The 15,691-nt window shown below is 42.0% G+C and overlaps 1 protein-coding gene across 1 annotated transcript in view; it reads right to left on the reverse strand.

Annotated features, from left to right (window-relative positions):
• Positions 1-9,765: 9,765 nt before the first annotated feature.
• The window catches only part of LOC106730358 (casein kinase I-like), a 69,436-nt gene continuing 63,510 nt past the window's right edge, over positions 9,766-15,691 (reverse strand). Inside the window, exon 3 of the mRNA XM_032475113.1 lies at positions 9,766-11,769. Within this exon, the coding sequence (XP_032331004.1) occupies positions 10,490-11,476 (987 nt within the window). The 5' untranslated portion in view covers positions 11,477-11,769 and the 3' untranslated portion in view covers positions 9,766-10,489. The remainder of the gene's footprint in view (positions 11,770-15,691) is intronic.

The following is a 15,691-nucleotide window of genomic DNA, read 5'->3' on the forward strand; positions in this document are numbered from 1 at the left end:
GGGAGGGGAGGTGGAAGTATATTCTACTGAAGAAAGTGGGTGGAGGGAAGAGAAAGTGAGTTTCTGTTGCCAGAGGCAGAGGAGGTGGAGGCATCACAGTCACTGGGGGGATTATTTTGGAGCGGGCAGTCACTATGAGTGGCATCTATTGTACTAAAAGAGCCTGGATACCATATACAGGCAGACCTCAGAGATATTGCAGGTTTGGTTCCAGACCACCACAATAAAGCAAGTATCGCATTAAAGCAAGTCACCTGAATTGTTTTGGTTTCCCAGTATATACAGAAGTTATGTTTACACTACATCATAATAAAGTATGCCATGGCATTATGTCTAAAAATACAATGTACGTACGTTAACTTAAAAATACGTTATTGCTAAAAAATACATGCCATCATCTGAACCTTCAGCCACAAACATTCAGTTTGTAAAAAACAGTATCTGCGTGATGCATTAAAGCAAAGCACAATAAAACGAGGTATGGCTGTACAAGTAGGCGGCCAATAAAGTTCATGTCAGGAAATCCATGTTATTTAAATCTTTAAAGACCATCCATCAAATGTCTTCCAATCTAGGCCTCCTTTCCCTTCTTCCCCTTCTCACTGATGAAAATGAGGTGTACTTCTGTTTATCTTCCTCCAGCATTTTGGTCTCTACCCTACCAGCTAGAATCCTGATCACTCCCATTTATCGTCACCTCCATTCAGCAGGGCAGACGCTGAAGTGCTCCCCTAAGAAGTTACTCCAGTGCTACTAAGACTTCAGTGAGCTTCAGTCACCCCAATGGCTTGCTAAAACTCTGATTCCTAGGCCCCATCCCCACAGAGCCTGAGGCAGTAGGTACGGAGTGGGGCCCATGAACTTGCATTTCTAACATACTGCCATGTAATGCTGAGACTGTGGGTCCATGGACCACACTTTGAATAGAACTAAAATAGTTCATGCCTGTGTTTCCATAGTGACCTCACAGGCCCTGCAATTTTCACTTAGGGGCGATTGCCCTCCCCCCCCAGGAGACAACTGACAATATACCTGGCACTTGTAGGTATCTGGAGACATTTTTTGTTGCCACTATGTAGAGAGTAGGGGTGGGTGCTACCGGCATCTAGTGGGTAGAAGCCAAGGATGCTACTAAACATCTCATAATTCACAGGACAGCCCCCCAAGCAACAAATTATCTGGCACAAAATGTCAATAGTGCTGATGTGGAGAAACCCTACTTTAGTCTAGGAGAGGAACCCATAGACCAAAGATGAACTTTGCAAGTAGTTGTGTTTATCTTCTACCTTTTTCTAAAAGGCAGCACAAGTGAAAAGATGCTCTATGCCATCATCATGTCATCAGGGAAACACAAATTAAAATGATATTGAGAGACCACTACACACCTATCAGAATGGCCAAAATCCAGAACACTGAGAACACCACATGCTGGTGAGGACGTGGAGCAACAGGAACTCTCATTCACTGCTGGTGGGAGTGCAAAATGGTACAGTCACTTTGGAAGACAGTCTGACAATTCCTTACAAAACTAAGCATACTCTTACCATACCATCCAGCAATCACACTCTTTTGGAATTTACCCAAAGGAGCTGAAAACTTATGTCCACACAAAAACCTGCACAGAGATATTTATAGCAGCTTTATTTATAATTACCAAAACTTGGAATCAACCAAGATGTCCTTCAATAGGTGAATGGATAAACAAACTGTGGTACAGACAATGGAATATTATTCAGTTTTAAAACAGAATGAGTTCTCAAGCCATGAAAAAACATGGAGGAACCTTAAATATATATTACTAAGTGAAAAAAGCCAATCTGGAAAGGCTACATACTGTATGATTCCAACTATATGACATTCTAAACAAGGCAAAACTATGGAGGCAGTGAAAAGATCAGTGGTTGCCAGGGTTTGAGGGGGAGAAAAGGATGAGTAAGTGGATCACAGAGGATTTTTAGGGCAGTGAAACTACTCTATATGATAATTTAGTGACGGATATATGTTGTTATACATTTGTCCAAATCCTAGAATGTTCACCAAGAGTGAACTGGACTGTTGTAATATAAACTATGGACTTAAGGAGATAATGACGCATCAATGTAGGCCCATCATTTGTAACAAATGTACCACTTTGGTGGGGGATGTTCATATTGGGGGAGACTGCATGTGTGGGGTATGGGGTAGATGGGAAATCTTTTGTACCTTCTCCTTAATTTTGCTGTGAACTGAAAACTGCTCTAAAAAGCTTAGTCTTAATTTAAAAAAAAAAAAAAACCTGTAAAAGAAAGCAGATAATAGTACAATCAACTTAACATCTGCTGTTTGGCTTTATTATCAGCCTGGCCCCTGGAAGCATCTGAGTTTGTAACCCTCTGATCTCATCCAACCTTTTGATTTTACAGATGAGGGAGGAGTGAGGAGATGGGCAAACAATTTGCCCAAGGTTCAACAGGGAAACCAGACCTGGAATCCAAGCCTGTGACTGACAGTGATCACAATGCCATTGTGAATCAAGATACACACACTGGTACCCTCCAGTACATTCAGGTAAAGCCATATTATTCATCATTTATTTATTCTTTCAGCATTCGTTCACCGTGTTCTTATTTGCACACATACAATTAAATATTTAAATACATAAATCAAAGGTTTTTATGTATTATCTAATAACAGTATTGGACACATGACATATTTGGCCCAATATATTGATTTAGCATCCCCTCCAAATGCTTGAAGTTAGAGATATTCCAGTAACAAGTTCTATTTTTGAAATACCAAATGGAAGCTTGGAACTTGTTATGAGACCAGATGGCTCTTCCAACTATTGACGCAGAGTGAAAACAGCTGGCCCCTTAAAATGTGTGTGCAATAGCCAAAGTATTTCTCTGCCCTTCAAAGAGGTTTTGCACCATTTTAGGACTTTTTTTTTTATCTTCATCATTTTAACATTAAAGGAATTGTTAAAAACAAAAACAAAAACAAAAGCAATGAATAACGATAAAACCATAAAACAAAAAATTCCAAACATCAAAGAGCAAAGAAAGATACTAAATTACACTTGAATGTTTCTCTTGATCAGGGGCTGGTGAACTATGGCCTGCATGCCAAATCCAGCCCAGCGTTCATTTTTATAAAGAAAGTTTTACTAGAAGACAGCCACGTCCAATCACTTACGTATTTTCTGTGGCTGCTTTCATGCTACAATGGGAGACTTTAGTGGGCAGAGACCTTATGGCTGGGAGATCCTAAAATATTTACTATCTGGCCCTTTAGGAAAAGTTTGCCAAACCTGCTTTGCTTATGTATTGGGTTGTACCATATGAAAAGGCCAACATTTGGCAATTTTGACCTACACTTTCGTATGATTCATTCCCAAAAGCAAAAGTTAATGATTCCACTGAAAAATATCTTTTTTTCTTTGCAGGGTAAAACTTGTAGCGATTCTCAGGGCTTAAAACAGAATTTCACAATAGCCATGTTTAGCAATAAAATCACTTTCTCATCTACAAAAAACATAAAAATAAAAAATCCTTTTCCCAGAAAACGGACAAGCTAAACTGCTTCACTGGGCCTTAAAACAGAATTTTCTAGTCAAAGACTGTAGCTTTCTGTAGATGTAGATCCACCCTGCCCCACCTGTAAGGTCTCTCTCAACTGCAGTTAGTCATTCTGAGGACTTTTGATGAGCTCCCTCTTCTGCAAACACTCAAAGGTCTTCACTTAAGAGATGGCACTAATGTGCTTGCGTAACATGGGTCATTTCAGGTCACTGCTAATCTGATAGCATACACCTCTGCTTAGATGGCCTCGAGTTAACACCACACCCATAGCTGTCGATTTCTATCTTCCTATAGAAATATCCAATGTGGTGAATAAAATATCCAGCTTGCATGTGTGATGTGGGCCGACCTACTTTGGAACTCTGGCACTGCCTCTGACCAGCTGTATGAACTTGGGCGAGATTTATAGCTTTGATGAGCCTCACTTTCCTCAGCTATAAAAAGTGGATGATACCTACTTTGCAGAGCTGGTTGTAAGGTTGTTATTATGTAACAATGTGCCTGATAATCAGCAAATTAGTAAATGATATTAAGTCCAACGGTATGAAATCACTGAAAAATACGGCAATAGCATGTCCTATAACCTAAAGTTTCCAACACTGGGATTGTCGCCATTATTGTATGTACATGAGCCAGGCACAAGTGAAATGAACACAGCTCTTGTGTGCCTCCTGGAGCTTCCAGCCAAGGTCAGGACCAAGCAAGGCACCTAGGGTGCAAAATTTAAGGAGGCACTCATTCTCAGGTGCAGACCCTATACTAGCATGACTCTGAGAGCAAGTGCTTCCTTAAGTTTTCCTCCTGGAGCACTTCTCTGGACTCTCCCTAGTCCCAGCTCTTATCTGTGGTTGCCCTTATCTAGCTGAGAAACTCCTCATCGCTTTATCAGTCCAGGGGCCTGGTGCCTCTCCCTAACCTGAAAACCATCTCTGGGGTGACCTTTTAATAAATAAGGGATAAATGACTCACGGCAAATCGTAACATTACACCCAACCAAGGATACTTGCTTCAAGAGAGGATTAAAATCTTAATTTAAAAAGCACTAAGGCAGGATTTCAGGCTTTGAGTCAGTAGAACAGAAGACCAGCAACCTCTGAGGATCCTGAAAACCGTATCAGTCGGCAGTGTCTCCGGGCACCCTGCAGGGCTAAGCACAGAAACTTGTAGCCGCAGAGAGACTGATGCCCTGGGGACTTCAACTGGGTCTTGATGAGTGGCTCAGCAGTCAGTTAGATGAGAAGGGAAGGTATTTTACTATGACTAAAGGTACATTCCAAAGAATCTCTTCCTCAAGCTTTCCTTTTTTTTTTTTTTTTCCTTCTCCAAAAATGACTTGATATGACCAAGGACTTAGGTGACAGCCAGCCTCCAAGATGGCCCCCAGGGATTTTCCCTTCTTGGTTTTCATGCTCATGTGTCTTGAACCAGAACCAGCCCAGTCAACTATTCCCAAATTCCTGACCCACAGATAATGTTAGATAATAAATGTTAATTGATTTAAGCTATTAAGTTTTAAGTAACATGTTAAATAGCAATACAACTAGAAGTCAGAAACAACACAACAGAACAATGGGCAAAAGACTTGAGACACTTCACAAAAGAACAATATCAAAGTGGCCAATCGTCATACTGCTATAGACTGAGTATTTGTGTCTCCCCCCAAAATTCACACGTTGAATCCTAATCCCCAACATGGCAGTATCTGGAGGAAGGACCTTTGGGAGGTCAATAGGTCATGAGGGTAGAGCCCTCATGAATGGGATTAACGCTTTTGTACAGGAGACCCTAGAGAGCTCTCTCACCCCTTCTGCCCTATGAGGACATAGCAAGAAAACAGCCACCTGTGAACCAGGAGGCAGGTCCTCCTCACCAGACACCAAATCCACTTGTGCCTTGATCTTGGACTTTCCAGCATCTAGGGCTGTGAGAAATCTCTGTTTATACAGCACCCTGTCTGTGGTGTTCTGTTACAGCAGCCTGAACTAAGATGGAAATTGGTACCAAGAAGTGGGGGTGCTGCTATAACAATTAGTTACAAATGTGAAAGCAGCTTTGGAACTTGGGAGTGGGTAAAGGCTGGGAGTTTTGAGGGACGAGCTAGAAAAAGCCTGCGTTGCTGTGGATGGACTGTTAAGGGCAATGAGAGCTCAGAAAGAAAAGAGGAGAGCTTTAGAGAAAGCTTCCGTCTTCCTAGAGAATCCCTGAGTGTCCTGAAGCAAATGCCGGTAGAAAGACAATGGTAGAGGTCATTCTGAAGAGGTCTCAGATGGAATCGAAGATCATGTTACTGGAAACTGGAGGAAAGGTGATCCTTTTCTAAAGTGGCCAAGAACTTGGCTGATGTATTCACATTCTAGTGTTTTTGTGGAAGGTAGAACTTGCAAAGGATGCAACTGAATATTTAGCTGAAGCTCTTTTTAAGCAAAGTATTGAAGGTGCAGCCTGGCTCCTCCTGACCACTTACCGTAAAATGCAGGGCAAGAGAAATGACTTCAAGGCAGAATTGTTAAACAAAAAGGAAGCGGAACTTAAAGATCTGAGAACTCTTCAGCTTATCCATATTGCAAAAAAATGACAGTGCTAAGAGTGTGGCCCAGGGACCTGGTTATATAAGGGAGTCAGTCTGTATCTGCCATCTCCGCAGGTGCTAGGGACTCTCCTCCAAGGCAGCAGAAGATGACCCCTAACACAATTCACAGATCCTGAGTTAGGGAGCTGCTGCTCCCATAACTGACCTGAGTGCTAGGGGTACAGGGAGCAGAGCAGTTTGAGAGAGTGGGCACCAGACTTACAGGATCTTGGCCTGGTCCCGCCTCACACTGCAAGCTCTGTTCCCCACACCCTGGGACCATGATCCTTGGCTGCCCCGGGGGCAGAGCCCCCCAGCTCCCCGATGGAGGAGGAAGGCAGCAAACTCTGGTGGCTTCTGCAGGGTGCAGTTTCTGCCAGTGCAGAGCGTACAGCCTGGGAGGCATGGATGCTCCCACCTAGATTTTGAAGAAGAGGCTGCCCAGCAGAGTGGTGGGCTCAGGACCCCAACCGGAGAGCTGCAGGGCCCGGGCAGAGCACGGCCGTGGGGCCATCTGGCCGAGCTTCCGGGGATGGCGGGCACACACTGGAGCACTGCACAGCCATTGAACTGAATGAGCTGCAGCTACACACAGAACAGGGCTGTGGCTCACAGCCCTAATGGGGAGCTCCTGGGGGGCTGGTGATGTCTCTTTGTGTTGTATAATCTGAGTTACATGGATGGGTTCAGGCTGTGCATCAGCCTAACTGTAAAAAGAGATTTTGAAGGCGCCCACTTTCTGTGATGTGTTGAGGTCAGAAGCTCCCAGTTCAGATCATCACCTTTGCGGCTCTGAAGTCCCAGCTTAGGGTAAGGTCATGTGGGGTACTAGTTCTCTAATTCAGGGGTAGGCCAATTACAGCCTACAGGCAAAATGCAGCCAGCCACCTCTTCTGGAGGTAAAGTTTTATCAGGGCACAGCCACACCCATTTACTTATATATTATGTATGGCTGCTTTCACCAGGTACCAGCAGAGTTGGTTGTGACAGATCGCCTGATCACAAAGCCATCTGCTCTGATTGATGAAGACGCTTCTGCTACTGTTGCATCTCTCGCCTCTTTATCCTCTTCATTCTTTATCCTCTCTTCCTCTTGCTCATGCCTGTATATCAAGGCTTTTTCCAAATGCAGACAAGCTCTGATTCTCTAGATCAAGGTCAAGTGGGGCCAGCACCATGCTTGCCAATGCCCTGCCTCTGACATTTGTCCAAACTGTCTGCTGGGGCATAACCCAGGTGTGCCTGTGATGTGCGCTCTGAAATGGAATAATCAGATCGCTCATTTGGCTCATTACGAAAGTGCTACTGAAGAGAAGATTGAACTTGACAACAGTGGCACTCCAGGTCACGTGGAACACCTGCACAAACTCAAGCTGCTTAAACAGAAAGAGGTCTCTAAGTGAATCGTTTTCAGAAAAAGACACCTAGACAGAATCATTTTGATTACTAACTTCAAATTTCTAGCACATGATCACAGATGGCTCTGGATTCCCACGGTGTGGCTTTTAGCTAAGAGTATATGGCGCATACGAGGTGTTTGGCAATTATGTCTTGCTGACTATGGTCACTAATGTGGAAATACAAAAATCACTGTTGAAATCAAGAAAATTGTCCCTGCCAGACATGTTTGAGATTTTTTTTTTCCTGCAGTATTTTCTCTCCTCCATTTATAATCAGCTGTCTTTTGGGCATAATTTTTCCTTAAGAAAGGGGACATCCAAATGGAAGAAAACAACTTTGCAAGGGATTATCCAATAGTTAAAACTCTACGTTTCAATGGAAAAAGTTGGCTCTATTTTCTGCATTCTTTCAAGGATTTGCTCCATGACCTTGGGTTTGTGTAGCCTATCTGCTCTTCCATCTGTGAAAAATAAAATGTTAAGGTCATGCTAACTCACTTCCTCAACTGATCTAGGGAATGATTGTTGTCTGTGAAGTTCTTTTAGATGTTTCAGTGAAATAGATGATGGAATTTTAAAATTAACCCCTCTGACATGGGCCAGTTCATTTTCACTGCCAGTACATTGTGATAAAGAATGAAGAATTATGTCCATGGTTAGTCCTAATTATGTCCATGGTTAGCACAGTATCTTGGAGTGATGCAATCACTGTGTGAATTTGTGTACTTTTAACTATGGGAGAAGAGGAGTCTGAGAAATCTCCTTCAGAGAGGGAGAAACTGTACAAAAGCACAAAGGTAAGGACCTTCCAGAATTATTTGTTACTTCATTTTTTGCTTGTATTGGCTGAATTTTTCAATTAATTCTCCAGAAACACATACTGAATATATGTAATATTCAAGGCACTATTGTGGATACAAAGACATTTTAGAAACCCTCTTTGCAAGATACAAAGGCTTTTGGAGTAAGAAACCACAAACTCAAATTCTGTCTACATCTTTCATTGGATACATGACCTTGGGAAACCTACTTATTTTATCTGAGCCTTAATTTTCTCATCCTGAAATGGAAATAATCATTATCTACCCATCCCTTAGCATTGCAGTGGGAAGGAAATGATATAAAGATGTAATATGCTCAGTAGAGCACCTGGAAAGGAGCCAGCAGTAAATATTAGCCATATGATGGTTTTGTTATATTAAAAAGTGTTTCACTGTTTCAGAATTGAATCTACTTTTGTTAAGAAAAAATTTCCAAAACGTGAGACACAGAAAGGTTACAGTGAGCCCTTCCAATGCCATACTAGAATGGTATCTACAAACCCACCTACAGGGCAGAATATGGGCAGCCCTGTTTGACTTATTATTTACTTGATTAGACCTAAAACTTTATAAAATTGAATGATAACTTCTAGAAAATTGATAAACTAAAAAAGATTTTTTTCAGGTAGAGATACAAATGATTTCTGTCTAGTAGAAAAGTTTTATGGTTTTACTGCCCCATTGGATAGTAACCATTTTGTCTCTAACTTGGCAATCTTTTTTCAGCATCCTTTCTTTCAGAGACTGTAAATATTTAAGTTTTTGGTATTCTTCTTTGGAGCCGCTATACCATCCTGCTGGCTCCCTTGTTCGTGAATTAAATAAATCTTTAAAACATGCTCTTTCACTGTAAGGATGTTAGCTATGTTTTTACCTTTTTGAAAAGTATCATCTGATAGTTTCAAACCTCATCTTTTTTCTCTCCTCTTTGAACTGATTAGGAGAGGAGAATATTTGAATGTTCCAGGATGCTCGTTGGAGGAGCTGAAATTGTCCTGATATTAAGAGGGCTAGGGTCATTCATAACAAAAGAGCTAGAGTTAAGGCAAAAAGTCACTGTACCTCAGTGCCTAACGCATAGTAGATTAGTACTCCCCAACCTTCAACACCCACTCCCATTCTTAAACATTAATATACCTTCAAAGTTTGAATCTGAAGTGCGTCTCTTTGGACAGCATACAGTTGGATCTGGTTTTCTTTATCTGTCTGACAGTCACTGCCTTCGGATTGTATTGTCTAATCCATTTATATTTATAGTTATTATTGATATGGTTAGATTTACATCTGCCATTTTGTTTTGTTTGTTTTCCAGATGTTTTCAGGTTTTTTTTTCCTTTAAGTTTTTAATGAACTTGTAAACAAAAAAGCTCCCATTTCACAATAAAAAAAAAAACTCAGATCATATAGATGTTTACAGTAAATACATTTATTTAAGCAACACACGTACATGTTGTTATAAGATGTTAACAAAATTTCAGTGACAAATATGCTTTTTTTGAAAAAAACCAAGAACATTACAGAGTTAATGCAGAGCCCTAAGGATAATCTAACAGTCACTAAATTTTTCTTAAGTCTTCACTTTAGATGCTGTTACTTCTAGCCCAGGTAAGCAGGCAGAGTCTCATATGCTCAAACACTGGAATCTTTGGTTGCTACCGGATCAGCTGGCTTGCAAACAAGAAGCTAACCATTTTAAGAATGTTTTAAGTGAACAACTTGCAAATCCCAGGACGGATAAACCCTAAGAACACACAATTGTGAGCATTTACAACCATCACAACTGCAGCTGAAGACTGTTCATGCCGTTCTTCTGAAAGGAGATCTCAAAGCAGTATAGTTCAAAACAAAAGATTTTAACAAAAAATTGGCATATGCAGTTTCTCCACCAAATTGTGTGTCAACCATTTAGTTTACTTTTCCACTTGAAAAAATGCAATAGAAAACTGGACACCATGTTTCACTATCTCAGTTAATATTCATAATTACAGCAGTTACAACTCGGGACACAGCATCGCCAATGCTGCCCAGGTTGTCCACACCCACTGGCTAGTGTACATATGAACTAAAATCTCTAGATATAGGGAAAAACAAATGCTGCTTAGATCATCTGCTCTGCTTACTCTGTTCCTGGACTCGTGCTTAGAAGCCTTTGGGGGTTTGGGCCTGCTGACCCTGCCCACTTGAAGAGGCTGCCTGCTGGGCTGCTTTCTGCTTTAACATTACCCAATCAAATGTGTAGTCATGGTGGTGGTTCAGGGTCCTGAAAAGCATGCGGAATAGCTGCCTCAGGTATACGTAATCTGGGGTTTCCTCAAAGCGCAGCCCACGACAATAGTTTAAGTACATGGCAAATTCTGCAGGAAACCCCTTACATAAAACTTCAACAGGTGTGGACATCTTCTTTTCGCTAATTTTTTCATATTTTTGCTTTTTTGTTGCAGCCTTTATTCCTTGCCATGGCAGGCTGGTTCTATTAAAATACATCAAAACATATCCTAATGATTCCATGTCATCTCGGCGACTCTGCTCAACACCAAGATGTGCATTGATGCTAGCATATCGAGGAGTGCCAGTGAAATTTGTATCTTCTCTGTAAGGTACGTGTTGCCTAGTCCTGCTGTCTCTGTACTTTTTGGCCAAACCAAAATCAATAAGGAATAACTTATTGCAGTGACGCCCAATACCCATTAGGAAGTTATCTGGTTTAATGTCTCTGTGTATAAAATTCTTTGTATGCAGATACTCAATTCTACTGATCATCTGGTCAGCTAACATAAGTACAGTTTTCAAAGTGAACCTTCTTGAACAGAAATTGAAGAGGTTTTCGAGGCTGGGTCCAAGAAGATCAATGACTAGCACATTGTAGTCTTTTTCCTGACCATACCACCGTATGTGGGGGATGCCGACCCCACCTTGAAGAACCTTATACAGTTTGCTCTCGTACAGCAAATGGGGATACCTGGATGCCTGAGATTCTAGCTTCACTGCCACTTCCTCGCCTTTGATGATGTTGATCGCCAGGTAAACGTCCCCAAAGGAGCCAGACCCGATCTTCCGTACCAGTTTATATTTCCCTCCCACAATTAACTCGCCCTTGGAGCTGCTGCAGACGCTGCTGCTCGCCATCCTAAGAGACTAAGATGGAGGCTGGGTCTAAGCCCCGACACCTCTAAGGGGAGGACGCAGGCCGCTGGAGCTCGTCCGCCCAGGAAGGCTGCTGAGGGCGGCAGGAAACGGGAAACGCTGGCCCTTTCTGGGCGCTACCGGCACCAGGAGCGGCCAGAGGGTACCTGATCGCCGCCGCTGTCCGGCTCCGTTTGGCCAGGCCGCAGATTGCTGAGAGGGTTCCCGCTGTTACCGGCTCGCCCACTTCTTCCTCGGCGGCCGCCGCTGCCTCGTTTTCGTGGCGAAGTCGCGGGCTGGAAAAGAGGTGTGGTGAGTTAGCGTCGCGATACCACTGCCACCACTGCCGCCGGCTCCCGCCCGGAGGGACCCCAGTCACTCGGCCGCCGCCACCATCTCATCGCTCCGGCTCCAGCTGACACAAAATGGCGCCCAGAGCTGGCGCCGGGCCACCTCCTCACGGCGCAGAGCACTCTGGGAAAGGGCGTCAGGGGGCTTCCGGTCCTGCCTGCCTCCCTCCCTCACTGCGTTGTATTACAGTTAAGTAGGTATTTTCTAGCGTGTTATTTTCATTTCTTCAATGATATTTGACATTTTTTAATTTCAGTTTTCTTCGTAATGGCTTACATTAAGCCGTTAATGGCTCTAGGGCTTACGGAATGCATCTTAATTTATCATATTCCACTTCACATATACTAACTTAATTCCAGTAAGATACAAAAACTTTATTCCTATATAGTTCCATTCTCTACCCCTATTTGAGGCTATTACTACTATACATATTATGGACATATATGTTAGAAACCAAGTAATATATTGTTATAATTATTGCTTTATATAATCTTATGTCTTTTAAAGAAGCTGAGAGAAAAAGGGAAAGCAAGTATATATTTATAGTTTGTTATATTAACTTTCTTATTTATCATTTTTGGTTCTCTTCATTTCTTCCTGTGGATTTGAGTTAGTGTTGGATATTATTTCCTTACTCCATACTCTCACAATTTAACTTCTTGATTAACAATAGAGCTTATAGTTTTAACCTCTGTTTTTTGTAGAGTTTTAGAGAAATAACCATGTCTTCTCTGACTCCATTTAAGATCTTTGTCAATAAATTTTAACCTTGTATCCTCACATCCAAAATAAAAATATTTGGATGTTAGTTAGCTCTTCCACACACAGGAAGACAAATACAGATATTTCATTGTTATTACTTAATCTCACCCTAAATCCTTTCTCCCATAAAAATACTTTAAAAACATGAAAAAATCAGAGGTCTTTTTGTGGACACTGGCTTGTTCGAACAAACTTCAAGGGTTTGGGTAACCTAATAGAATATTCTTTGACTCTTCAGCCTAAAAGATTTTCCTGGGGAAAGACAAAATTAGTTTTTTAGAGGCTTCTACTTTTGGTCTTTTTTCCCCTTAAGTTTCTAGGAATTCTGATAAGCAACTGCACTGTCCATTAGCACTGCACATTTTTTTAAATTGAAGTACAATCAGTTACAGTGTGTCAGTTTCTGGTGTACAGCACAATGTCCCAGTCTTGCATATACATACATATATTTGTTTTCATATTTTTTCCATTAAAGGTTATTACAGGATATTGAGCATAGTTCCCTGTATTAACACTATGCATTTTAATTTCAAAAACTCTAGTGCTGGTGACAGATTTCTCACTTTCCCCATATTTAGGCCTGTGCCTCCACCTCTAGCAGTATTTGCAGTTAGATGAAGAGATGGGGGAAGGGAGAAGACATGTCTATCTTGGGCTGCAAAATGGGAAATAATCCTAGTGTTTCTCCTCACAGAGAGGTTACATTGAGCCAGCGGTTTAGCAGTGCCCCCCAAACTTTCATGTGTGTGTTAATTACCTGGAGCTTAGTTACAATGCAGATTCTGATTCAGTAGACAGAGGAGGCAGCCTGAGAATCTGCAATTCTGATAAGCTCCCATCTAATGCAGGTATTACTGGTGGTTGGGGGACCGCACTTTGGGTAGCAAGGGTTAGGGCATGTATTCCCAAACTTCCTGCACACTGTAATCACCTAGGGAGTTTTTTAAAAGTTCCTTTTACCTGGGGCCCATGCTCAAAGATTCTGATTTGATTGACTGTGATTATGATAGTCATTTGCAGACAAGTTTGAGAATTACTGGGAGTTACGAGTCAAGAGTGTAAGAGACGATGGTCAAGCTAGGAATATCTTGGCTCAGTTTGTGCATCACTAAAATCCTGGTCAATACTGTTCCATCATTGAGTCTCTCCATGGCTAGTGTGTCCTGCCCATGGCTACCAGGTAAATCTGATTTCTATTCATATTCAGTTCAACTTTAGTACAGCTGCAGCCAGATACCCTTATAGCCATGGCATACCAACAGAGTTATCTGCAGGCAATAAAGGGACACAAATAGAAACAATTGAGAGACTGAATATACAAATGGACAATGGCCAGATCACATATGACAACAGAACTTTGATCCACAACTTCTACAGCAACCAGCTCAGGAAGCCAAACCATAACCTCTACAGCATCGGCCCAGAACCTCAGGACTTGGTCACTGACTGCCAGCTTCCCTGTTTTTTGCCCTGACTTCCAACTCAGGACCAACCAGAGAAAGCTGAATGTGCTCCTCAAACCAGCCACATAAGATGCCCCACTTCTAATTATTCTCCTCCAGTTTCCCCATGTCAACAATCATCCATCAGGGCATACCTGGAGCCTTCCTCGTTTTCCACTCTAAAGCTTTCCCACTCCTCTGCCTGTCTTTGAGTCTCTGTAAGCGATGCTGGCTGACTCCCTTGCTCTGAAAAAAGAGCGTCTGGTTGTTCCCTTTTGGGCGATCTTCATTGACGTCCATACAATCATGCACCCAAGAGTCAGTCTGCCTTTTATTATCACCACGCACCAGTAATTCTAAATCATTTCAGTGATACATTATTCTCCCAGGTGAGGATGGACTGTTCCCATCACCCTGGCCCTCTTGGTGATGTCCCTGCTTTGTAGGCACTTTTCCTGCTAGTTTTTAAAACCCAGCTTGGTATCCAGGCTGCCCTAGGACTCCTCTAGACAGATCTCCTCTTCCTGAACTTGCTGTTCCTCACGCCTCCCATCTCTACAGCAAGTGCTCCTCCACTTCCAGAGACCCCCTTCAGCTGTGCTTCTAACTGTTCAAGATCACATCTTTTTCTGGGAGGTTACAAACTCTGACTCACTCCTCCTTCAATCTTCCCGGCAGCTCCCCCACTCCCCACCCCAACCTACGGGCCTGGCTCCAAACCTCAACTTTTCCCTTTGGTATCTGTTCTATTTCTTGCCAGTTGATCCCCAGCCCACTGAAAATTCACATTTACAGCATTGTATAGTTCACATGGGATAAACTAAGAGGCTCTTTTCTATGAAAAAAAAAGTGCCTGTGCCTTCTCCATTAGCAAAGCATGTTATTTAAAGTCAAAATACAGTTAACAAGCTGCTTCTAAACCAAAGTATCAGTTTCTGATAGGGCACATTAAGCCTATAGTTAGTTTTTTCAAAAAGCCACTTACTTTTGTTGTTCAGTTTTGCCTGTCTCCTTCCCCACTGCCACCTACCCTCACCCCCAAAATGCTTTTGCATTCTTCACTTATCTGGTGTATTCTGAAAACTTGCACATTGTGAAGTCTATTGCTAGAATATTCTTCCTACCATGTTGATTATGAATCAAAATAAAGCAGGAAAGTGGGGCGGGGGTATAGCTCAGTGGTAGAGTGCTTGCTTAGCATGCGCAAGGTCCTAGGTTCAATCCCTAGCACCTCCATTAAAACAAAACAAAATAAAGCAGCAAAGAAATAATAAAGTGTTAAGAAAAATGACCTCAGTCTTGGAAATAAGACCAGCAAGGTTCAGGCTCTCCCTTCAGTGTCATTAACAGTGAGTTGCTTAACAAGCTCACCCCAGGACTACCTACAAGGCTGTGGCAAGTTACCTTTGTTTGACTTTTTACTATTTACTATTTATTAAATAAGATCCCAGACTATGAACTTCAGTGATAACATGGTGTATTTTGTCTGGTTGAGATGCTAATCATTCCTGATGGGTGGAAAAGATAACCCCAAAAGTTAGGGTTTTATTGTCCTGTAGGACAGTGAGTGGTTTCATATCTAACCTAGCAATCTCGTTCAAACATTCTTCTTTAATGCCTATAAATACATAGTTCCTCCAATTCTCCTTAAAATATCTTTATT

The sequence above is a fragment of the Camelus ferus genome, chromosome X (genome assembly GCF_009834535.1).
Source record: "Camelus ferus isolate YT-003-E chromosome X, BCGSAC_Cfer_1.0, whole genome shotgun sequence".
Classification (NCBI taxonomy): domain Eukaryota; kingdom Metazoa; phylum Chordata; class Mammalia; order Artiodactyla; family Camelidae; genus Camelus; species Camelus ferus.